A 24,712-nucleotide genomic window follows, 5' to 3' on the forward strand; every position below is an offset into this window, starting at 1 on the left:
GGTCCTGGAAGCCGTGATAACTTAAACGAAAGTCACGATCTTGGGTATATAAATGTAAAATGTGATGGGAAATTGAAGAACTTGGAAGCGAAGGAGGAGTTCATTTTAATTTTCAAAATAATTTCAAAATTCTATAAGATAATTTAGTTTAATAATATTTAAAGTTATTCAGTTAATATTTTATTCAAAGGTTTTATTGTATATTCATTCAAGGAAAATCAACGTTTGTGCAAAAATCAATTCAAGGAAAGGCCTTTAGCGTGTTTTTTCTAAATTTCGTTAAGATAAATGATCGAATGGGCAGATTAAAACCCAGTTACAGCTTTAAGCAATTCGAAAACTCTTTAAATCTCTTTAAATATAAAAACAAAGACCAGCTTTTACGATGACCAACTGAGCCATCAATAAGTTCATTTATTTCGCATTACTCACAGACCCCTCTCCATTTTCTCGACTCGTTTCGAATCTTTCCATTGACCGCCTACATGTCTTGCGGTTATTGTGTAATTTGCCATTAAATCGTTGTCAACCACTTAATTGCTCGCTATAAATCTAAAACGCAATTGCTTATCGCTGGTCGGAGCGGAGGACCGAAAAAGCCGGCAATTAAAAGCAAATCAAATGGACTTGTGGCAAGTTTTTCCGCCACAGAAAGTTGTCTTTTTCATTGGGATACGAAATCTTGATGGCAATTTCAGCGACAAAACTCTATTTCTCAGCAGGAGTCTCTGGATTAAGTTCTGGTTTCCATTGTTATGCCAAGCAAATTTCAATTTGCTTTAAACTCCACTAAAGCAACGCTCACACAACGCATCGCCTTCTGCATTTGCATTTTATTTCCAATGGCTGCGTCTCGCAATTTCTTGGCAACTTTTTCGCCCTGCCATTGTTTTTCGGTTTCTCGAGAGGCGAGGCAATTTCACTTTTCAACTTTATTCGAGCGAAAAATTGACGTGGAAATAGTGGGTCGGGAAAAGTGGGGGAAATTCTGTCTGGCATATATCTTCTGGCGGAAAAGGTGTAGAAACTGAAGCAGTTCGAAGCTAGACAGGCGTTAAGGCTTCCAAAACAGACCAACCAAATGTGGACAGGGATTGAGACAATGAATGTTTAGTATGAAAGGCACTATGAAAGTCTTGTAAAGTTAAATACTCCTTAAAGTAAACATTATTTAAAGAATATTTGTTTTAAATTTTAAAATAAATGGATATTTTATTAAAAAAATAACCAAGAAAAAGCTGAGAGAAAACGAACTTTAATTTTAGGAAAAGAATAAAGGTTGTGGAAGAAAGCAGCACTCGAATCTTTTTCTTTGAGATTTTTACATGAATTTAATAAGCATCTCATTTATATGATTAGTTTTATAAAACATATCTTTAAGGTTCACAGCTATTTAATGTTTATCTTCTTAGGCAAACTTTTCCCAAATCCCAAAAACAAAACCCACTTAAATTGTTCGAAATTGTCGTTTGGTTTTATTTACAAATCCTTGGTAGATCGTGCGATTGGTCCAACACGGACCTCATCGGCCTCAGCACAGCAATCTAATTACATAAGCGTACTCTATATAAATCTACTTAACTAGATGGAGGAAATGGAACTGGAGCACCTTTTTCATATATGTCTATAACCTACAATCGCTGAGTGGAGGTGATCAGCCAGGCGACGAAGATGGTGAGACCAAAGCCAAGTCCAGATAGTGCCGCAGCCGAACCCTTAAGTTCAACAGTGTTGCAACCATCCGTGGAGCACTTGTTGCAGTGATCTTCGTTGTCGATCTCGCACTCCAGCTCGCTGGCACATCCTCGGCGCAGAAGGCCATCGTTGTAGGAGGTAACACATCCATCATTTGCCACATAAATGGGGCACACAGCCAAGCTATTCGGTTGGCTGGCGCAATTGGCATCTGCATTGGAGTTGCAAATGTGGCAGCGTCGTCGGTTGTTGGGGAAGATCTCGGCATTGCACTTGGCTCCGGAACACGCGGAACAGGTGCCATTAGCCACACAGTTGTTGCCATCGGTGGTGCTCAAGGCACTCTTGCATCCACGGATGGTATGACCATCCTCCAGGCGAGTGATACAATCGGAGTTGGGGGCGTGACAGGTGACGGTTGCAGTTATAGCCGTGGGATCTTGGGCGCACTCCAATGACCTGCTGGAATCACAGGCCAAGCACTCTCCCTCTCCTGGCAGACGGCTTAGTTCGTTGCACTCACTGCCCTGGCAGGAGTACAGCTGATTGCCCTCCTGCCATTCCTCCAAACTGGAGCTATTCTGGCTACTGGCACAACCCATCAGCTCCACGCCGCCAGCAGATGCATATTTGGCGAAACAGTAGTCATCCGATTTGTAGGCCACACAGGCTTCAGATTGGCTGCTCGAACAAGTCGCGTCCGTGCAGGTGTGGCAACTAAGACGATCGGCGGGATACGAGAAGGTGTTACAGTCGGCTCCGGAGCAGGTGGCACAGTTAGTACCGCTCTCGTCTGTGCTGCAGTCCGAGCGATCGTACAGCTCCTTATCGTCCACACAGGATCGGATCAGGTCCACACCATTAAGAGCCACCAGACACTGGCCCTTGCAACTGCGCTTGGCCAAGTCCGATTCCGTGGGATCGGTGACACAGGACGATCTGTTTGCCGAGTTGCAGAAGGTACAGCTTACGTACTCCTCCGTGGACCAGGCATCGTTACACTCATTCGACTTGCAGGTGAAACAGAGAGCGGGGTTCTGTCGGCAATAGCGATCCTCGTAGTCATCCACATCATCCGAGCAACCTCTCCTCTTCACCGTAACACCATCAGCCGCAAAGACAGTCTTACAGTCCTGTGCGATGTTTAGGGAACATGCCACAGCAGGTCCCAGCGAATTCAGACAATGTTCTCCCACGCAGGTGTGACACTTCAGTGGCAAGTCCTGGTACACTCCATGCTGACCATCATCAACCCGATTGGCCAGATCGATGGCATTGCACTCACTGCCGGAGCAGGTGCGGCAATTGAGGTAATCAGTGGAGTCGCATTCAACGCTGCTGCTGCATCCACGTGTTGTAACATTTCCGGAAAGCCAGGTCTTACAGGTCTCTGTCTCGCTGACCCATGGACAGGCGAGGGTATATCTGGGATCTGATTCACAGCTGTTATCATCGGCCGAGGTGCAGGAATAGCACACTTGACGGTCAGCGGGGAAGACCTTGGATACAGGAAAGATTTTTTATAGATTTGAAAGATCTTAAAAAGGGGTTTTTCGGTTTACTTACCTCGCGGTTGCATCCATCAACGGAACACACCGTGCAGTTGGCATCGGTTTCCAAAAGACAGGCGGCAAATTCAGACTGGCCAAGGTTGTAGAGGCAACCACGGTTGGTGGAACCATCTAAGGAAGAGGGATTACCAATATTTAATTATTTACTTAAGGAAACTGTGTATTTATCTAAACTTACCACTCTCCAATTTGGTGTAGCATCCTGTGTGCGGCAACTGACTGCAGGTTTCGAAGTTTCCAATGGCATGGGCATCAGTGGCGCAGGTTGGATCATCTCGCGAATCGCAGACAGCACATTGCACGGAGGACTGCAGTTGGGGAACATTGCAGTTGGTGCCATTGCAGACAGCAATGCGTTTGGTCTTGATAATGGACTCCAGATCCTGATTGCGGAAGGAGCTGAGGCAGCCAAGTTGCTTGAGATCGTTATCTTCGTCCACCCACAGGAAGCAGCTGTCCTCGGGCTTGTAGACAGCGCAAGTCTGGGGCTGCGGATCCTCGCACTCGTCGCCCTCGCAGGTGTAGCAACTCAGACGATCCTCAGGGACACTGTGGACATTGCAGGAGTCACCGCTGCAGGCGGTGCAGGTAGAATCACTGCCACTGGCACAGGTCAGTTGATCGGCCTCCTCCTTGTCGTCCAAGCAAGTTCGGATAAGATCCAGTCCAGACTCAGAGCTGCCATAGAGAGCAGTCATACATTGTCCCTGGCACTGACGAGTCCTGTGGCTGGTGCTTGTGGGATCCCACAGGCAGGAGGAATCTTTGTAGGAGTCGCAGTAAATGCAAGTGGTGTACTGGCTAAGTGCGGTGGCATTGTTGCAGCTGTTGGACTTGCAAGAAGGACAGCTTCCTGCATTGGAGCCGCAGTACGTTGAAATGGTGGCATCTGATTCGACCTCATCCTGGCAGCCACGTCTGGTGACAGTTCCATCTGCTCCGAAAACGGTCAAACAGTCCTGCTCATTGTTGTTCTGGCACTTGACTGCTGGAATGTCTTCCTCCTGGCATCCAGTTCCTTCGCAGGTAAGACACTCCAAAGGAAGATCCTGCCATTTACCAATGTTGTCATCGGACTTGGCGGCCAAGTCGACCTGATTGCAACCATCACCCTCGCAGTAGACACAGGACTTGGCATTCGCCTCGCAGCTAAGCGAGGAGGAGCAGCTCCTGTAGGTCACTCCGTTCCTCAGATTGGTCACACATTGATCATCTGCTTCGTACAGATAGCAAACGGTAAGGCTATTGGGGTTGGATTCACAGTTGGCGTCCGACTCGGAGTTGCAAACATGGCAGGATCGGCGATTGCTGGGGTACAACTGCTTGTTGCAAGCACTTCCCTGGCAGGAGCTGCACGTGGACGAGGTGCCATTGTAGCACGAGAGGAATTCGTCGTCCTCCAAGCTGGAGAGGCAACCTCTCTCTGTGCTGCCATCGGAAAGGACACGAGAGTAACACTCGGGGAAGCCGCTCAGGACACAATTGGTGGCAGATGTCACACTTGAAGGGCTAATCGCGCAGTTGGCCTCGGTGCGGGAGCTGCACAGGGTGCAGCTTTCGGTTTCTGGCACGGATTCAATGGTGTTGCAATCGTTATTGCTGCAGGTCAGCAATCTCTTGGAACGCTTCAGCAGATAGATATCCTCGTGACTCAGCTCACTTAGGCAGCCCAGCGAAGTTATCGAACTCTCCTCATCGAACTGAATGTAGCACTCATCGTTCTCCCTGTAGTTGGAGCAGCTGCTAGCCTCGGGCTTCTGGCACTCATCACCCTGGCAGACCAAGCAGCTATGGCGACTGGCCACCAAGTCCTCGGAATTACACTTGGCACCCTGGCAAGTGGCACAGAATCTCTTGCTACCGGCTGTGCATGCATCGCGATCCTCCTTTTCCAGGTCATCATAGCAACTACGGATCAGCGCATAGCTGGGATCCTCGGTTTCGTTGAACAGGGGCAGGAAAGCCGAGATACAACGTTCATGGCACTGGCGTGTCTTAGTGATACTCGTGGGATTGCTAACACAGTTCGAGTCCTGACTAGAATCGCAAACAATGCACTCAACATAGTTATCCTGGGAGTCTGCAGTGTTGCAGCCATTGGAGTTGCAGCGTGGACAGGAGGAAGGATTCTCCTCACAGTACGTGGAAGCCTCGAAGACTGGCTCCGAGCAACCTCTTTGGGTAACAGATCCAGTCTCGCCGAAGACGGTCACACAGTTATCATATCCCGTACACGTCTCTAGGGTGCCTCCACCGGAAGCGCAGTCGGTGCCAGAGCAAGTCAGACACCCAATTGGAGTATCTTGCCAGGCTCCAGGCTCGCCGTCCTCGCTGGCCCTTTCAAGGTTAACGGTGTTACAACCATCAGCGGAATTGCAAACGCGGCAAGTTCGAGAATCTGAGGGATCCGAGCAGGTGAGTGAGGAATTGCATCCTCTGTGGGTAATGCCATCCACTAGGGTGGTCACACAGGACTCGAACTGGGAGTAAATGGGGCAAACCGTGCTGGTAAGACTGGTGGCTGGTGAGGCAGCGCAGTTGGGGTCACTGGACGAGTCACACTGATAGCACTTCCTACGATCGGCAGGGAATACGGACAAGCCATTGCAACGTTCACCGGTGCAAGTGTCGCAGAGTTCCCCATCGCCAGTCAGACACTCGTAGAAATCTCCTCCATCCAAGCTGGACAGGCATCCCCGAATGGTATTGCCCTGAGCATCAATCTGGGTCACACACTGGGTGTAGGGCAACTGGGCGCAGATGTCGGTCGAAGTCAACTGATTCGGATTGGTGGCACATCGAGGATCGTCCGTTGATGAGCAATGCAGACAAGAATTGGGATCGGGTGTGATGCTATAGGAGTTACATTTTTGTCCCGAACAGAGAAGGAACCGCTGCTGGGCCACCAGCTCATTGATCACCTGGGTCTCGAAGTCACTGGCACATCCCAGGGCCACCACGTTGGACTCATCATAAGCCAAATAGCATTGATCGTTCTCCCTGTAGGCCACACATTTGGCAGTACCGGGGTCCTCGCAGTAAGGATCCTTACAGACATAACACTCTTGAGGATTGGCGATGACATCATCTCCGTTGCACAGGGATCCAGTGCAGGCTGTGCAATTCGCATGAGTTCCTGCGGCGCAGGAAGTACGTTCCGCTTCATTCAGATCGTCCAAGCAACCGCGAGTGGGCAGCAGAGCGGAGTCCCAAGATGAGCTGCGAGGATACAATCCTGTCATGCACTGACCCTGGCACTTCCTGGTGCTATCAGGCTTCTCCCAGGCACAGTTCGCATCATCTTCGGCATCACAGAAGTAGCAATCGACATAGGCATCCAAGGACACGGCGTTGTTGCAACCATCTGACTTGCACTGCAGACAGCTATCCTTATTCAAATCGCAGTAATCGGTATTGGCAGCCTGGACAGCATCACTGCATCCTCTGGCCACCACTTGTCCCGCCGCATTGAACACCGTTGCGCAGGTCTGCTTGTTGTTACCCTCACACTTGGTGGTTTCCGTGCCAACGGAGGCACAGCTGGTTGCATCTCCGCAAACATGACAGCTCAAGGGGAGATCCGTCCACTTGCCCGGCTCACCAACGTAGCCCGATTGCAGATCCACATCATTGCAGTTGGGTCCGGAGCAAAGTCTGCAACTTCCAGCCTGGGACTCATCGCAATTCAGTTCAGATTGGCAGCCACGACGAGTGCGACCATTGGTCAGAGAAGTGACGCAGACATCGTCCTCGGAGTAGATACGACAATAGCTGGAATAGCTGGAGGGATTCAGGGCACAATCGGAATCGTCGGCAGAATCGCAACGCAGACAGGTCAGCCAGTCCGAGGGGTACACCTCATTGTTGCAATTATTTGTGCTGCAAATGGTGCAGTTGGTGCTGCCTGAGCTGGAACATTCATCGAAGACGTCATCCTCAGTGTTCAAGAGGCAGCCACGCAGCAAAACGCCATCTAGAAACGATTAGAGATCAGTATATCTTGAAGATATAACATGTTGATATATATTTACCCTCGTTCAGATAGCTGTAGCACTCAGGATTGATGTAGTGTTGGCAGACAGTAGCCGAAGCTGTAGTACCAGAGACACAGCCGTCATCGTAAGTGGAATTACAGACATTGCAGGTAACACCATCCAATTTCAGCTTATCCTTGGTGTTACAATCGTCGCCGGAGCAGAGATATAGATCCCTGCGATTGGTGTACAGGAATGTATCCTGCAGATCTGTGACACAGCCCATGGCCTTAATACTGAGATCAGCCACTTGGATATAGCACTGATCTTCGGCCCGATGACCCAAGCAAAGTTGGCTTACAGTCGTTTCACAATCAGAGTCCTGGCAGACATTACAGCTAAGACGATCCTCGGGCACATCAGCAACGTTGCACGAGGCACTCGAGCAGGAAACGCAGTTTTCCAAAGTTCCGGCAGCGCATGCCTCACGATCATCGTACTCAAGATCGTCCAAACAACCACGAGCTAGATCGTAGACAGGATTGGCCTCGGACCGATTGCGGGGATAGAGACCAGTGAAGCAGCTGCTCTGGCATGACAGAGTCCTTGTTATATCTCCCACCTTACGGACGCATTCCGCCTCATCGCTGCCATCACAAAACAGACAATCCACATAGCTGCTCAGTTCCTTGGCATTGTTGCAGCCCGTTGACTTGCAGAACTTGCAATTGCCGGAGTTTTCATCGCAGTATTGGAGAGTCTCCTCATCATCATAGAGAGCATCCGAGCAACCTCGGAAAGTCACGGCACCAGAGGCATCGAAAACTGTGGCACAGTTTTGCTCATCGTTTCCAGTGCACTTGCGAAGAGTGCCCGAGCTCGTTCCCTGGCATTCAGTGCCATTGCAGTGATAGCAGTTGACTGGCGCCGTGGACCACTTGCCCGGATATCCAATGTAGGAGTTGGACAGATCAGCCACATTGCAGTTGGTCTGGGAGCACATGCGACAGTGCTGTTTGTCCGAATCATCGCAGGTGAATTCCCGCTGGCAACCACGGTAGGTCTCACCATCCACCAACTTGGCACTGCAGCCTTCGGTTTCCGAATAGTATGGGCACACCTCTGATGCATCGGGAGCCGAGGAGCAGGTGGGATCGGTCAGGGAGTTGCATCGATGACAACGACGACGATCAGCGGGATATATTTCAACGTTGCAGCGATCGCCCTCGCAAACCTGGCAGGATCCGGTACCGGCGAGGCACTCCTCCAAGTCCTCTCGTTCCAGGCTGCTCAAGCAACTACGCTGGGTGATGCCATCTGGGGAAAGGAAAAGGAGAATTTGCGGTCATTCAATTAACTGGATCTTTAAGAAACTACAATTTAAACTTACTTCTGACGCGGGTCTGACAGCTGGTGTAGGGTAGCACTCCACAGTTTCCTATTAGAGTGATCTTTGAGGGATCCGTAGCACAGTTGGGATCTTCGGAAGAATCGCAGGCGTAGCACTGCGTGGGTGTTGGCAGAATATCGAAGAAGTTGCAGTTGTTGGCCTCGCAGAAGAGTAGAGAATGGAAGTAATCATCGACAAACTCCTCATCCAGATCGGACTTGCAACCCATGGCCGTGATATCAGCATCATAGTTAAACAGGATATAGCAACGATCATCGGGACTGTATTGGCTGCATTGACTGGCCACCGGTTCATCACAATCGGCTCCGGAGCACTTATAGCAGGACTGTGTGATTTCGGAAATGTTTTCCACATTGCAGTTGGCTCCAGAGCAAGCTATGCAAGCACTGTCGGTGCCAGCAACGCAGGTGGCCTGATCCTCCGGCTCCTTGTCATCCAAACATCCTCGAACTGTGTCGTAGATGAAGTTCTCAGTGGATCTGCGGCGAGAGGCAGTCATACATTGGCCATTGCAAAGACGACGGGTCTTAACATTTGCAGCATTTGTGGCACAATCTTCGTTTTCATAATCACAGTAGATGCATTCAGTGTAAGAGTTCAGGGATGTGGCATTGTTGCACTCATTGGAGTTGCAATTGTGACAATTTCCACCATTGGCATCACAGTAGGTGGCCCAGGATTGCTCCACCACCTGACTACAACCCTTGGCAGTCACTGCGCCCTCAGCACTGAACACCGTCACACAGTATTCCGATTCACTGGAGCAGGCAATATTCGATATTTCGGCGGCGGCACAACTTGTGGCATCTGTACAAGTCTGGCAGGTCAGGGGCAAGTCCTGACCCCACAATCCTGGCTGACCATCCTCTAGCCTCTTTAGATTTTCGCTGTTACAATCGGTTCCAGAACAGACCTGACACCTTTTGGGATTAGTGGAGTCACATTCCACTGATGCAGTGCATCCACGTTGGGTATTTCCCGAGAGATCTATGGACGTTATACACTGCTGGTTGGCGGTGTGCAGCAGACATAATGCAGAAGCAGAGGGAGCAGTCTCGCAGGTGGCATCCACACTGGAATCGCAGATCTGGCAGCTTAAACGATCGCTGGGCTGGAGCTGTTATATAAATATGGTTAACTAATGTTCCAATAATGTCAGATATTAAACCCACCTCCTGGTTGCACTTCTCTCCGGTGCACCTGAGACACTTTGTGGTATTACTGTCCTTAAGGCAATCCAGGTAATCGTCACCCTCCAAACTGGTCAGGCAACCCCTCTCTGTGTGTCCATTATCGAGGATCCTTGAATAGCAATCGGTATTCACGAGACTTTCGCAATCAGTTTCCGTGGCAACATCTCCCGGAGCCACAGCACAGTCATCATCCGTACGGGAACTGCACAAAGTGCATTTCTGTGGCTTGGCCAGAGCAGATTCCACATTGCAGTTATCACCGGAGCAGTACCACAATTGCTTGTTGGTTTCCATCAGGGTGACGTCGCTTACGTTGTACTGACTTAGGCAACCCATTTCGTAGATCTTTCCTGACTCATCGAATTCGATGAAGCAGCTCTCGGCATTGTCTCCTGAAGGAACTGCTCTGCAGGTTGTCGACTGCGGACTGCTGCAATCTCCTTGGCAGGAATAACAACTTCCTCGAACACCCAAGTCCACAATATTACAACTGGCTGAGCTACAGGCAACGCAATTTTCCAGAGTTCCTTCAGTGCAAGCCTCCCGATCATCCAGATCCAGATCATCCAAACAGCTGCGAACCAATTCTAAGGGAGCACCCACTTCACTGTTCGTAGGATACAGTGCAGTCACACACTGTTCGTTACATTTCCTCTTCTCAGTCACAAGTTCGGTATCAAAAACACAATTATCATCGCTCTGGGCATCGCAGACAACGCACTCGAGCAAGTTCTCATTGGTTTTCAGGGAATTACAGCCGTGCGATCGACACTCGTAGCAATTATCCCCACTTTCCGAGCAAACTGATTCTAAATTATCGCTGCAACCTCTTTGGGTGACATCGCCATTGCTGTTGAATATAGCCACGCAGCTCTGACCATCGTTGTTCAGACATTTGCGGAGGGCTCCTGATCCTGCCGAGCACTCATCGAGGGTGGAGCACTCATAACAGTTGATGGGACCCGAATGCCAATTGTGGATATAGGCATCTGCAAGGAATTTGTATTTCGAATTACAAATTGTATAAAACCAAAGACCTAACTTGATATCTTCTTTCTTAGAAATACGAACTAATTCCTGACTATCATCTTCCGCATACAACTTTTAAGTCCAAGCAAACTTAAATCTTGAAAGTAATCAAAAACTTCTGCGGAAAATACGTTAATAAATTTATTGTTACTGACAGAAGGCGGCTTGTTACGTATTAAAGTGAGCGGCCTTTATGGGCCGCTGGGTAATCGAATTTCACGTTATTTATGGCTACCGATGTCCGACAGCTGCCGTTACCACATCGACGCGATCTCTTTGCCCATAATCAGCTAATAAATTAATAATTGCTTTGTGATCCATAAAAGAGGCCAATTCAATGCCGATCGTTGGACTTAATCTATAAGGAAGGGTGTGCTTGTATAATGAAAAGGAAAATAAGGGAAAGTTGGAATATTCGAGAAGGTTATCCTTGAAATTTTATTCTTTCTTTTTATAAGGGGTTGTTTGGGTTATTCTTGTTCTTCTTATTCGTGAAATCTAGTATGTTTTGAGGAGAAACAGGACAAATCAAAAGTTCATGCTAGAAATAATACATTTCTCTCAAATTATTAGGTTCATTACCTCATAGCTAAAAATAGATATTGGTTATCAAAACGTGTGGCTTTCAGTCACAAAGTCTAATCTTTTCCTTAACCAAATCCATATAAATCAAGAATGGTGGATTTCCTAGCTACTCAAGAATTTCGATTGAGATTTCTGGAGTTTGGCAACTTGATTAACTCACAAAAAGAGGTACAAATGATTAAGAAATGTACACTTTGACCAGACTGGTTCTTTATGATCAATACAAGTTACACGCTTATGTCTCATCATTGATTATTTTTATTGATAATAGATAGGGTGGTAATATAGACCAAAGGGTGATTTAGACCAAAGGGTAATATAGTCCAATAGACCATATAATAACATGAGTCATGAATGTCGGCGCGATTGTCGGACATAGAGTTCTTTAATTCATTGTCTGACGGGGGAAATACACAATCAGATACTTTCAGTAGATTAGATAGGTTAATCTTCGTTTTTAACACTTTATGTTCATTGTTTTTTATTGTTCATTTGATTTTCCAAAGTACATTTAAAAAAATGATTTTATTTTTAGGGTTGTAGTACATATTGGTGGATTTAGATTTAGTAGATTTAAAGATTTTCGTTACGTAATAAATAAAGTTCTATTTTAAAGTTTTATTTTCACTTTTCAATGTCACTATAATCCTAGATAGTTCCTTTACAGCTTGTTAAGTAAAAACAATCTTTATTTTAGGTTTGATTCTTCAGTTCATTTTTATTTATATAACTTGGAAAGTTTCATTAAATTTTCATAATTTTTACGCATTTGCTTTTGTAATTTCTGGCACTTTCACTGTCTTGTTTACTTTCACTTCACTTTTCATTATCCTTTATCCTGGATCTCCACAAACACCTACCACTTGAGTGATTTAAAACTAGAAGTAGCAAGGCTACTCCTGCTGCCGTTGATTTCATGATCGTTTCTGAGGGCCACTTCAGGGTGGCGACTGTCGCGTATTTCCGTATTAGCCACAAAAATGGATTCCGGCAACTAATTTTTAGCTAGCTGAAGTAAGGCCTTTTATAGATTTTCATGCGGCGACAAGCCACAGCAATCGATCGATCGAGCCAATGAGTCCTCTATCGGTGCTGTTTGATTATTGCTCTATATTAGGGGCCAAAAGCGATTATATTGTAGGCGCTGTTGCCATAGCTATATGGCCGATAAAGCTTCGTTATTTATAACCGTTTGAGGGGAATTAACATAAAAGAACAACAAAAACTATCCAGATAAGCCGACCATAATCAGGCGAAAATGGAGTCGTGAACACGTTTACACCACCGCGATAAGGTTCTCCAACGATGGACACTCAAAATATATGTTGGCTGATTATAGGACTTCAGTCATAAAATGCGGTTAAATGGAGGCCAACAACGCGATTCGTTTTGCTAAAAACCTATTTTTCCCGATTGCATTCATTTGGGCGCAGTTTCTTATCACCACTGCACTGTAATAACTAACAAGGAGAAATGGCTTTAAGCTTACAAAATCGATAGCCCAGTTATTGAAACTCAGTTAATCGATAGTAAAATCTATCATCCAGGTGGCGCTTTCATAAATCGGGGCTGTAAATCACATTGTTGGTTGAAAAACCCCAGATAGAGGTAAATGCTTTTCTTAAGAACTTAATCTTTTAATGTATATTGCTTACTTTTATGGCTTCTCTTTGGACTTTGAACAATCTATTAAACAATGTCATGAAATCAGCTGTAAATGATTTGATATAAATAAATAAATACTTAATTTGAATCATCAAGGAAATACTTTAAAAAGTATCCAACTGCTTTATTGCTTTAAAATAAATTTAGGAAACTAGAATATTCAGACTGAACCTTTCCAATTTCACAATAAAAAATGAGGGAAAACTAAAAATAGAATACAAATAAATCACTTTCCTCTTAAACCTTGATTGACCCCACGATTGCCCAATCATTCCTATTAAATATGACGATTATATAAATAGGATTGCTGGATTTTCGTCATATAATCGTGGCTTATCAGTTTTTAATCGCTGACATAACGCACTGAATTTTGGTGGAAGCATAAAACCCAAAAGATTGCGATTAATCGAGACCAATAATTTATGGTCATATCATAAAAATTACTTTAATAACAGTCGTGCATAGATAGAGAGCTTGGAGAAGGTCGTGGGAATCAAACCTAAAGGTAAATACAAAGTGCCAATTGAGCAAAGATCAGGAATATGGAAACGTGTAAACCCATAGCCATATTAGGTTTGTCCGTCGTAGATGGAATCTCTTCTGTGGTTGAAGGTTCTGTGGGGGATGCGGTGGTATCTGGCGAAGTTGTTGATGTACTGCTAGAAGAATCTGTTGAGGGACTTGAAGAAGAACTGGTAGAAGAACTGGTAGAAGAACTTGTGGATGAACTTGTGGTAGGAGTCGATGTTGGTTCTGTTGCTATCGTTGAATCAGGTGTAGATTCTGAACTTGTTGATTCTGTTGGATCTTCAGTCGTTGGGCTATCATCTGTTTTTACAAGTTGATCATTGCAATGAGGTTGCTCCAAGGGATCACACAAATGACAATCCGGATTGGCCAGGCAATCGATTTGATCTGAAAGTGTCAGAGAACATCCTCTTTCCAAACTATCTCCTGTCAAACTGGCATAGCAAAAACTTCTGCCAGATCTGGCAATAGGACATTGTACAGCTTTCAGGAGTCCAGCAGATTCAGCACACTGTGAATCCTGTGCAAAAGGAAAAATCATTTTAAATGTTGGAAACTTTTGGAAACTTTTATTTTGCTAATGCCTACCTCTGTATTGTTACATTGAAGACAGCTGGCTCTTTTGGAGCCCACATTATTGCACTTTTCGGTCACACAAATCTCGCAATCAATTCCTTTTCCTCGTCCATTTTCCTTGCACTTTTCTCTCCAATCATCTTCTAGACTTTCCAGGCATCCTTGGGCCTGAATGATTCCACCCTGAAAAACACTCACGCAGGCATCTAATTTATCTGAACACTGCTCATCCGCCTCATAACTACTCCTTTGGCAGTTAATACCTCGACAATATATACACTTTTCCGATGCCAAGGCGTAGCTACTCGCAAGAAGCACTGCTAGCAGGAGTTGAGAAAATCTTAAGTTTGACATTGTGGAAGGAACATTTAGCATTGAAAAGCTGTCAATAGCTAACCACCGCTTTATATAAATTCTGGTCACTCAAGACGATATTTCTGATATTTCTTTATAGATAATTGGGTGAAGAGTGTGATTGTTAACTGATTGTCTTTCATCTCTTCAGAAATTGCATAAACAATCCTGTTGTTTTTGCGGGGTTCCCTAAGGCCAGTTGCGCTCAAGTGGCCTGAGTTCTTGTGGGGTAGCTTTCAAAGTGGTTCCTTAGTCAAATGTAAACAAACAAGTTTACATCGTTAATGGAATTTTTGTTATTAACCGGTTATCTACCTAGATTAGACAATGAATTAGTTGAAAGGTATTTTAGATAATTTCGAGAGAGTCTTACTGAAGGTTGTTGTTATTGATCAACTTCGGTGTTATCAATAACATGTGGGTGATTCACAGAAGGACTTTAATGCGAGACTTATTCTTTTTAGATTTAATGTATTAATAATCGAACCTGTTTGTTCTTTAAAATGTGTATTTAAATATTGTCAGAAGGTTATCTGCTTTATTTTATATACTATTTACTTTTACCTAATGTTGTTTCTATGAACTTTCTTTTTGCAATCACTGAGTCACTAAATTCTAATGATATGATAAAAGACTAGGTACACCTGTTTCACAAATTACATAGCAAGCCTTAATTAAAGGTCCAGTGAGCTTTTAAAAATATTATAACACGTTCATCTTGTGGTTTTATATTATTATATATTTACTTATGAAGATTTAAAGTCACATTAAATATCAAAAGAGGAGACTATGTGAAATTAACTCACAAGTTCTTTTTAATTTTTAGATTCATACAGTTTGTTTATTTATTTATAAGTTATTAAACATCTTTATTTTCCACCCATATACAATTACTACAGTTATTTAAGGAAACGAATGAAGCGATTCCCAGCACTAGAGCTCTCAGCGATGTCGGCGGCATTGCAGTTCCTGATATCTCCAGGTGAGCACAGCAGGCAGTTGGCATCATTAAGACAGCTCTGCTGATCGGTTTCGGTGGTGGCGCATCCCCTCGTAATGGATCCACCCGTGGATTTCACATAGCAATAAGAGTTTGGAGCAGTGGGAGCACTGCAACGAGATGCTTCCAAGGCAGCGGCATTCGAAGCGCAATTGGTGTCCTTTTGGGGGATTAAAAATGAAAGGATTAAATATGGTTTATGAAATGGAAACTCTCAACTTACCTTGCTCGAATCGCACTGAATGCAGGCGTATTGGGCTGATCCCACATTATTGCACTCCTTGGTGTTGCACTTGTAGCAAGAGCGGTTATCCTGGCATTTCGAACGCAGCTCATAGGGAATTTCCAGGGAACAACCCTTGAACAAGACCTTAGCTGGAATATTGTTAGTCATAGATATCATCATATATCATTCAAATCTACATTTTAGCCCACCTTCATCATAGATAGTAACACAATAGTCCAAGGAATCCACACATGACTGCGTTTTGGTCGACTGCACCCTTTGGCAGTTGGCTCCTTCGCAACTGTGGCAACTGATTACCGTGTTGCCGGCCACATGACCCACCGAAACCATCAGCACCACAGCACTCAACACCTTGGCAATTGTTTGGGCCTTCATTTTTTTGCTTCGACTGTCGGGCAATTGGCCAATGCGATCGGCTTTTATACCACCAGCCACTTCAAATGCTCCACTGGAGTGTCCTCGACAGCGGTTGCTGTCAGTGTGTGTGTTTGTGTGTGTGCGTTTGTCCATGGAAATGGCCAAACACTTGACAGTGTTCTATGGAGAGCCGACAGCTGAGGGCAGTCGAATATGTACTGCGAAAGATAATACGAGTTACTCATCCGCTCCATGGCTTAAGCTTACTGGGAATTTGAGATAATGAAAATAGTTTAATAACAGAAGAAAAACAGTTTAAAGCCCATAAGGTGAGTGGTTGGAAAAGCTCTGAGTTACATTTTTTATACCCGTTACTCAGTGTGTAAAAGGGTATATTAGATTCGTTGAAAAGATTGTAACAGGCAGAAGGAAGCGGAACAATATTTCGCTATTTATGAAGAAATTTAGGTTATAAGGCCTTACATGGTTTGTGACGTCACTATCAGTTACATGCTTTCTCTGACAATAGGTGTCGCTTTGCTAATTTCCACTAGCAAAATGAATATTTTAAAATTGTGTAAAACAGTAACGGGTATCTTATAGTCGACTATAGCGTTTTTTCTTGTTTGAAATACTTTTAATAGTGTTTTTATACTTCAATATAACTTTGCAAATGTGTGAAAATTTGTATCTATGTTGTGATATGTGAAATATTCTGCAAATATGCCAAGCCCTGATCCACATTAACATAATATCCGAAATAAAACTTTGATAACTTTGTTGGATTTTATAACTTTTTTTAAACAAGGATAACCAAAGCTTAGTTACTATTACTATTAACATTTATTGGTAGTGCTTAAATCAGTGTTAAATACGAGTATAAAGTAAAGTGTCTCTATATTTCTCCCCGCCACTGTATTTTGCAGCCTTATTTAAGTGCCCTCTAAAATGTCGGCCAAAGAATTCCCCCTGTGATTGAACTGTGGTTTTATTCCAATAATCACATGCTAGTTAATTGACGGACCGAACAAAAAATAAACACAAACCAAAAAGCCGATAAGCTAAAAACAAAACATTTCTCAAGCAGGTGTTCATTTTTTATTTTTGTTTATTTATTTTAAAGTTTAATTTAGTAATTTCAGGAGGAGGAAGGCAAGGAAAGCCATTCCTAGACTTAAAAGCCTTTGATCAGCTCCTGATTTGGATCCCAATTCCAAATCGAAATTATTGCAGGCCACGGAATCACTGGAGTTGTCTGGCAGACAGAGGGAGCATTCCGAGTCTTCTAGACAGGATTTTTGCTCTTTCACTGAGAGAGCACAACCTCTTTGTAGGTTATCCTTCTGATTACCAACGACCTTGACATAGCAGTAGGAGTTGGCCGAGGTGGGAAGGCCACATTGGGAGGCGGTTAGTGAGGAGGTGGCACCCTTGTTACAGGCATCAGACTGCAGCAGAGAAGGAAATTGATAATGTTTAAAGTTGTTATTTGAAAATATTCGTAATTTACTTCAGAACCAATGCATTGAATGCACTTAAAGTCCCTGCGTCCTTGATTATTGCACAATTGGCCACTGCACTTTTGACATTGATCGTCCTTGGCCGCACACTTGGCCTGACCAGCCAAAGAAATCTGCTCATAACAGCCCCTCTCACTGACAGCAACTAGAAGGGAATTATGCTTAATAAAGTTACATTTTATTGATCAACTTTGGACTTACAATCCTCATAAATGGTGACGCAGACATCCAGTTTATCAGAACAGCTAACAGTGGCATTCTGTAGGGTTGTTCTCAAGCAGTTTATGCCCTCACAGCTATAGCATTTGGGCAGATCAGCTGAATTTTGCACTTCAGGGGAAATTTCCCCAGAAATCCCTTGAACAGCCAGCAAAGTAGCCAGCAAAATAAAAAAGCAACCCGATTTCAGCATTTTCTTAGAGCCTCCAACACCTTTGGGCAACCGAACCAAACTAAAACTAAGCTGCAACTAATTTGATGAAAATCGGAAAAAAACCCACAATTGTTTTGCGACACTTGAGAAAATTCACATTAATCAGTCAACAGACTGATAACGAAATTACAATGCAGTACTTGTTGTGCTAAGCAACTTCAAGATGTTCCCCATAGATTAGTGTAGAGTATTCCTCGCCGGACTTATATCACGATTTATTTGCTTGGCCATTGAAGAATCTTATCTGGCCTTTGGCTGACAAATGGCTAAAATGTAAACTTATGTTTTTGGGTTCTCTTTTTTTGCAGTGACTCATTAGGATTTTCTTTTAATTAACCATTATTTATTAGCATTCGTTTTGATTTGTATTATTATTATTTTTCGTCGTTTTCTTATCGAACATTTTTTGAGTTTTTAAGACTCTGAAAGGTCTTTAAATTGCCCATCGCCGGTCATTTTGGGAATTTATTTTCCCTCCACTTATCTATAACTTATCAGCTCTGGATCGTTGTGAGTTATGGCAATCAATTTTTATGACACACTGGCTCTTAATCGAAGTGTGCAAAAGATACGAGCCAGTAAGACATTCGTGGTTGTTAATTGAATGGTGTCATTTGACTTTGACTTCCTTAGTTCAACATTTATTTATGCTTTAAAGTAGTTAAACTAAAAACTAAATCTAGCTTTTAAACATACTAATACTGATTTCTTAACGTTAGTAAAGTAAAGTAGGAAACCTCTTTAAGGCCGAGGTCAAACTTCTCGTTGGCCTGGCAAATTAAAGCACAGCTGTACTTATTTGCATACATTTACAACAGATTTTCCCTTACAACCAACACGAGGGGATTACGTTACACAATCTACGGAAAAGGAGGAGGGCGGGAAAACCCCGAAATGGAAAAGGAAAGGAAAATAATACAAACATAACAAAGAAATATGCAAAGCAGATGAATTGGGGATAAAAATGCGTGAAGGAAAATAAAAATGTAGAAAAGCGTGAAAACTGAAATCGTTACACCAAAATTGGGAGCTTACTTTGGGGGCGAGAGAAAAGTTTTTAGCCTTGGTAATAGGAAAAGGCGAGTGACACAAAGGAAAATGAGAGTGGCTCAATATTCTTCCGTCTTGCGGATTATTTCAAGAAAAATAAGAAGTTTTTGGGGACAATAGGTGTATATAAAATGATCTTATAGATAATCGTATTTTAAGCAACTTTTTGAACATTTTTTAATATAAAATCTTAGTTTAAAAACGCCCCTCTAACTCTTATCCCCGTTTCTTTTACCACCTGCCTTAGGCACCACTTGCTTATCGGGAATGATGCGAAATAACCCCCTGGGTCCACCATCCACAACTTCAACCTCTCGCTCCAGACACTTGATCCTCTCCACTCGCGCCATGCTGAGATATCCTTTACCTCCGCTTACAACGAAGTGGAACTCATCGAGTCCTGCACAGGCGGCGGCATAGACGCCACGTCGATTGACCACCACCACGGCTCCATTGAATTCCGTATTGTGTTTTAGCAGCCGTTGCACCACCCACTCGGCGGCCTGGTGCGGGCTCTTACCCGTTCTTAGTGCCTCGACGGCCAGGAAGGCAGGAAGGTGTCGCATGAGGACATCGCCATCACCACTGGCCACGGCGCCACCAACTTCATTATCCGCGTAAATCCCAGCGCCTGGCACTGCCGAATCACCTACTCTGCCGGGAATTCGAAATTGAGCACCAGTCGATTGGCTGGCCACGTGGAATTTGCCCTCCTCATCCAGGGCTAGTAGGGCCAGCTGATCATGTTGACCCTGGACGATGGGGTATTCCGGATGCATCGGCTGCTGATGCATATGCTGGGGTAAGGGTAAATAGGGACCACAGTTCTCCGTTGGCGATGGGTGAACATCCCGCCAGAAATTCGGTTGACATTCATTCGATTTCCACTGTTCCAGAAATTTCTCTGCGTGCACATTCGAGTAATCCTCTTTGTAGCCCATGGATCGGCCGAATCTCGTTGCACTCTTACCCACTAGGAGAGTATGTTTCGTATATCGTAAAACTGCATCTGCAACGAGAATAGCATTCCGAACTCCCTCTATTCCGGCAACTGCACCGTATCGTAAACCATCGCCATCCATTATGGCAGCCTCCAGGGTTAACTTTCCCTCCGAATCTGGAGCTGATCCTCCTCCGAAATGGCCACCGCATCGGGGATTTTGACAGGCCAGGCATCCCTGAATCACTGCCTGACGAGTCCGGCGAGGTCCTTGTCGCAAAACACTCCATGCCTGCAGATTGGCATCCGTATAGTTCCATGTACTGATCAACAGTGGTTGTATGTTTGTCTTCTTGGTTCCAAATATTCTGAACTTTCCCTTTGTAGTTTTGAAGTTCCGGAAGTATTTGAGGGACTTTCCTTGAGTGCGGCAGGGTGACTCAAATAGTTGCAGGAGAATCAGCAGTTGAAGGCAAAAACTCCGCACCAACATACTCCGAGCAGAACTTATTCATGACTGAAATAGTTTCGACCATCGGCAAGTGTTAGTTTTAAAATGTGTTTGGGTAATTGACTTGAGTCATAACAGTCTTTCTTAATAGTGATTAATGTTGTTAATTGGATTGCAAGAGACAGCGAGCTGAACATTCAAACACTTGACTTAATTTAAAAGCTTTTAAGTGACAAATGAGTATACAAAGTTATAAGGAAAACAGACTTTAAAGTGTAGACTTTAACTTTCTATACTATTTATAAAGAAGAATACGTATTTAAGAGATGTCACTGCTATTAGGCCTAACATGGGCTGTGATGTCGCCATCAGTTGCTCAATAGGCATTTTCTGAGAAATAGGTGGCGCTATGTGAATTTACACTAAAAAATTAATATTTTAAAATTATATAAAGCAGTAACGGGTATCTTATAGTCGCTATAATTTTTGTTTTACTTGAATTAAAGTACTTGCAAAAATAAATTTATTGTTTTTAGAAAAATATGGAAAATTGACCAGCTTTTAATAAATATTTAATAAATCCAAGTTAGTCCATATTCAAACTAATTGCAAAATACAAAAAACCACAAATGACAACAAAATGCAAAGAATATTTACCAAGAGCAAGCCGTAAAATCTATGAATTAGCAAAACAAGGACTTTACACCTCCCCAGATACGTAGCAGGCTGATAGCTGAGATACATTTTGATTTATTTACTACAAACAATTTGCAAGTATTTATCCTATTCATGCATTGTCAACAAGCAAAATATCTGCCAGACAAACTCATAAGATACAATATTTGTTATGCATCGAACTTTGTCTATATACATTTATGGGTGTTTGTTTGTTTTCCAGATTGTGTGTGTGTGTGTGTGTGTGTGTGTACTTGTGGTGGTGTGTTCGTAAATATCTGATGAAAACAAAACTTTTGTTTCAATTGTCTGTGAAAATGGGGGAAAACAACTGCCAATAATTGGTTGAGGTTGTCGACATTGCCTCTCATTCTCAGTGCAAATGGGGAAAAGCTGGAAAAATATTTCAGCGTTGATTTTCTGATTTGGGGAGAGATTTGATTTCTTCACATTTAAATTAAATTGTTTGAATTTAAGAAGAAATTAAAATTGTATAAAATATTAATCAAAATTGAGTAGGAAAATGTAAAAAGTTGGCGCAATTTTGCGGGTTTTAACAAATTCAAACGCCATTTAAAAAAGGCATAAAGTTTTATTTTACCCTTCCTTAAAAAATTTGAAAAAATTATTAATAATTTTATAACAATACTGAATATTTAATAAAAGATTTTAAAACTAACCTTGAATAATATCAAAGATATTTATTATATATTTATAATATATATTCATGACAGCCACTGTCAAAGATTCTGTTTAGTTTTTGGCCTAAATAATTTACTGTTGATTGGAAATGGGCCTACGAAAATATTGCTCCCACTGCTATTGTACGGTACCACCACCCCCTTTCCACTTATCAAAAATGCTGTTTTTCTCACAATTCACTTCAATCATGTTGGCCATATGTATTGACTGCTGATTGATTGATGGAGCCCAGCCAATGGTTAGTTGTTAGAGCCGAAAATTGCATAAATCCTTGGCGCCCGGCTTTCGATTTCCTTTTGGCCCACGTCATTTTGGCCTGCGGTCCGCTTGCTCTCCATCTCACTCACTCCTTAGCTCTTCTCACTCGCACACTCGTGTAATTGCGTTTATTGTGCGTTTGAGATTTGTAATTCGATGGCTGGCGCATCAGTATTTGTGTTTCTATCTGTCTCTATAGGCTGTCATGTGTGTGTGTGTTTTCGCCAGTTTGGGTTTGGTTTTGGCCGTGTTGATTGAAAATGGCTTAAGTAATCGACAGTTGATTGGCTGATTTGATTGCTGGTGTTGTAGTTCGGTTGTCACTGAATATTGTTCGGCGTTCGAATTGCGTTTTGGCATTTGCGAATTGTGGCAATCGCTAGACCGTCTATTAATGCGACTGGGAATTGAGGATTGGCGTGAGTGTTAGAAGATGCTTAAACAATTATGGGTAATACACTGAAAATATATCCTTAACAAGCTTAAATTTTGAATATTTAGATCGTATAATGGGTATTAATGGGTATTAATGGGTATTCAAATCACTAATAAGGATGTCTAACAGTATACAACAATTTATTTTCAGATTTTAGGTTAATTTTAGGCAACCATTTTTGTTGCATATCATTAGGCACCTTCTAAAGTGACATAAAAGTACTTACATAATAGTGCTTATTCTAAATACAAAATATAATAGTAGTTCTAAATAGTTTCTATATATTTATATAAGTATTAATAACGAGTAAGGCCTGTGCTTTCCTAGGATAAGTAGAGTAAAATACATAAAAGAAACTGCCTTTGATTTTCTGCTACCTTTCCCTATTCTTTTTATTTTCTTATTAATAAATATTTTTTATGTATAATACCCCTTTTAAGCGTAAAAGAAATTATGTGGTCTGTCTGTCTGTCTTCCTCCCTAAAAATAAAACAAAATTCTTAACATTAAGTAACCAAGTTTATTCCCCCAATTCATTTGCTTGGCAAACCTTTGATTTGGTTTTACTAACCGCAAACTACTTTCAAAAATTAGCAGATTGACAGCGCCACATCCTTTCACTTCCTTCGCCGTCTTCACTTAAACCTCCAGCCCAAGTTTTCTATGTCAGGTACAGTCTTTGAGTCTGAACCCTGACCCAGATTCCCCACCTTGCCCCCCACCAAAGCCCTCGAAAAACCCCACCCAAAGAACCCAACCGTCTGCAGAGGCTCTTGAGCGGCTAAATAAGCTTGCTGGCGGCTACAAACACTTTTGCGCCTGGACGCAGCCAAAAGCACCACTTTGTGTCGAGCGGTTTGGCGGTGGGGTGGCATGGGTTAAGTTTGCTATGTGTGTGTGTAGCAAAACGTAAATAACTTGCCAAAGCAAAAAGCAAACAAACAAAACAGCCAGAAGGAGGAAAAAGGCTGAAGCTGAGGGAAAACGCAAAGGCAGAAGCTGAGGCAAACCGAGCCAAAGAAACGTAAAATGCCGCAAAATGGCGGAAAAAGAAAACGAAAAGAAAATCCACTTCTCCAGTAAAAAGTTCTTCGCATTATTGCTGTTGTTGCCACTGATGCATGTGCTGCTTGGTCCTCCGTACCTGCTACCCCATTCCACTTTCCATTTACCCATTCACCTGTTACCTTTGCTCTTGCCAAAATGCCACCATTAGTTGACCTGAAAATGGCTTCAAGTGGCGCTCAACTCTTCTCTCTTAGTGGCTTCCACATGCACTCCAATATTTAACATAAACAAATATAAGCGAACTACTTCAGCGGTTGTCTTGTCGGAGATATCTCCGTCCAGTTGGAAAACTGGGGGTTAGTAAAACGCTTTTCTTTAAGAGTACTAATAAAATATTAACATTTATACTTAATACTCAGGTGATTACTTAAAGAAACTTATTGGCTACTCTGTTTTCTTAAACTAAAATCATAAAAACTTTATCTAAATTGCAAAGCGTCTACCGGTTACCAAACTGGATTAATAAAGGCAACATTCCACACAGCCTGTCTAATCAAATGACCACGAATAGACGACTACTCTTAATCAAGATGAGATCCCCCATCAAGGAAACCAGTATCAGCGGACACCCAAAGAGAGTTAGTAGGAGATTTTTCTAGTTGTCAAACCCTTGGGTGGGCAATTTTAAGCAGAACGCGACATCGAGCAATCAAAACTGCCATGATTAATGTCAGCACAATTGACATAAAGCATTGGCCATGGCCAAGAGTGGAAACCGCCGAGGGCCATTCAGCGGCCAACTGGAAAAACTCGAACCTCGGAGAGCCAAGAGCCAGCAGACCCGATCCCGGCCAACTGGAGGATGCAATTATTGATGGATTATTTACTGTCAGCACTGTCCGTTATGACAATGAGATATGGCCACAGGCCCTGGATGTCTGTCTGGAGAATGTCTGCAGCCAATGACATCGACTAGACTAGAGCCACCATCATCCGAACGAGTAGTTTGCTGCCCTCCAGCCGGAGTCATTGAATCTTAGCTCCTTTCGGCATC

At 43.3% G+C, this 24,712-nt stretch overlaps 5 protein-coding genes across 5 annotated transcripts; all 5 read right to left on the reverse strand.

The window, feature by feature from the left end:
- Positions 1-1,452: 1,452 nt before the first annotated feature.
- LOC108113062 lies at positions 1,453-12,440 on the reverse strand. Its single transcript, XM_017223498.2, has 7 exons — positions 12,319-12,440; positions 9,824-10,833; positions 8,631-9,768; positions 7,298-8,557; positions 3,445-7,239; positions 3,262-3,377; positions 1,453-3,194 (listed from the first exon to the last, which is right to left on the reverse strand). Exons 1-7 carry the CDS (start codon positions 12,374-12,376, stop codon positions 1,632-1,634), a joined length of 8,940 nt encoding a protein of 2,979 aa, XP_017078987.2. The 5' UTR covers positions 12,377-12,440; the 3' UTR covers positions 1,453-1,631.
- Positions 12,441-13,535: 1,095 nt separating this feature from the next.
- LOC108112447 (putative protein TPRXL) lies at positions 13,536-14,581 on the reverse strand. Its single transcript, XM_017222294.2, has 2 exons — positions 14,240-14,581; positions 13,536-14,171 (listed from the first exon to the last, which is right to left on the reverse strand). The coding sequence occupies exons 1-2, from the start codon at positions 14,579-14,581 to the stop codon at positions 13,623-13,625; spliced, it is 891 nt and encodes a 296-aa protein (XP_017077783.2). The 3' UTR covers positions 13,536-13,622.
- Positions 14,582-15,303: 722 nt separating this feature from the next.
- On the reverse strand, positions 15,304-16,203 carry LOC108112343. Its single transcript, XM_017222171.2, has 3 exons — positions 16,017-16,203; positions 15,805-15,956; positions 15,304-15,741 (listed from the first exon to the last, which is right to left on the reverse strand). Exons 1-3 carry the CDS (start codon positions 16,201-16,203, stop codon positions 15,481-15,483), a joined length of 600 nt encoding a protein of 199 aa, XP_017077660.1. The 3' UTR covers positions 15,304-15,480.
- A 1,072-nt stretch (positions 16,204-17,275) lies between these two features.
- On the reverse strand, positions 17,276-18,155 carry LOC108112356. Its single transcript, XM_017222184.2, has 3 exons — positions 17,907-18,155; positions 17,696-17,850; positions 17,276-17,633 (listed from the first exon to the last, which is right to left on the reverse strand). The coding sequence occupies exons 1-3, from the start codon at positions 18,115-18,117 to the stop codon at positions 17,310-17,312; spliced, it is 690 nt and encodes a 229-aa protein (XP_017077673.2). The 5' UTR covers positions 18,118-18,155; the 3' UTR covers positions 17,276-17,309.
- A 1,242-nt stretch (positions 18,156-19,397) lies between these two features.
- On the reverse strand, positions 19,398-20,621 carry LOC108112157 (L-asparaginase-like protein GD25160). Its single transcript, XM_017221904.2, has one exon. It carries the CDS (start codon positions 20,619-20,621, stop codon positions 19,398-19,400), a length of 1,224 nt encoding a protein of 407 aa, XP_017077393.2.
- Between the last annotated feature and the right edge of the window lie 4,091 nt (positions 20,622-24,712).

This window comes from Drosophila eugracilis, unplaced genomic scaffold (assembly GCF_018153835.1).
Source record: "Drosophila eugracilis isolate 14026-0451.02 unplaced genomic scaffold, ASM1815383v1 contig_90, whole genome shotgun sequence".
NCBI classification, from domain to species: Eukaryota; Metazoa; Arthropoda; class Insecta; order Diptera; family Drosophilidae; genus Drosophila; species Drosophila eugracilis.

What these genes read in the sequence shown, in the direction of transcription:
- LOC108113062 (XM_017223498.2), bottom strand. Translation starts at nt 12,376, where the DNA reads ATGAAATCAACGGCAGCAGGAGTAGCCTTGCTACTTCTAGTTTTAAAT. An exon ending in CTGTCAGACCCGCGTCAGAA is followed by an intron (nt 8,558 to 8,630) that starts GTAAGTTTAAAT and finishes TCCTTTCCCCAG; the next exon opens with ATGGCATCACCCAGCGTAGT. An exon ending in CTACAGCTATCTGAACGAGG is followed by an intron (nt 7,240 to 7,297) that starts GTAAATATATAT and finishes AATCGTTTCTAG; the next exon opens with ATGGCGTTTTGCTGCGTGGC.
- LOC108112447 (XM_017222294.2), bottom strand. Translation starts at nt 14,581, where the DNA reads ATGTCAAACTTAAGATTTTCTCAACTCCTGCTAGCAGTGCTTCTTGCG. An exon ending in TTCAATGTAACAATACAGAG is followed by an intron (nt 14,172 to 14,239) that starts GTAGGCATTAGC and finishes CCTTTTGCACAG; the next exon opens with GATTCACAGTGTGCTGAATC.
- LOC108112343 (XM_017222171.2), bottom strand. Translation starts at nt 16,203, where the DNA reads ATGAAGGCCCAAACAATTGCCAAGGTGTTGAGTGCTGTGGTGCTGATG. An exon ending in TGTTACTATCTATGATGAAG is followed by an intron (nt 15,957 to 16,016) that starts GTGGGCTAAAAT and finishes ACAATATTCCAG; the next exon opens with CTAAGGTCTTGTTCAAGGGT. An exon ending in TTCAGTGCGATTCGAGCAAG is followed by an intron (nt 15,742 to 15,804) that starts GTAAGTTGAGAG and finishes ATCCCCCAAAAG; the next exon opens with GACACCAATTGCGCTTCGAA.
- LOC108112356 (XM_017222184.2), bottom strand. Translation starts at nt 18,117, where the DNA reads ATGCTGAAATCGGGTTGCTTTTTTATTTTGCTGGCTACTTTGCTGGCT. An exon ending in CGTCACCATTTATGAGGATT is followed by an intron (nt 17,851 to 17,906) that starts GTAAGTCCAAAG and finishes ATTCCCTTCTAG; the next exon opens with TTGCTGTCAGTGAGAGGGGC. An exon ending in TTCAATGCATTGGTTCTGAA is followed by an intron (nt 17,634 to 17,695) that starts GTAAATTACGAA and finishes TCTCTGCTGCAG; the next exon opens with TCTGATGCCTGTAACAAGGG.
- LOC108112157 (XM_017221904.2), bottom strand. Translation starts at nt 20,621, where the DNA reads ATGTTGGTGCGGAGTTTTTGCCTTCAACTGCTGATTCTCCTGCAACTA.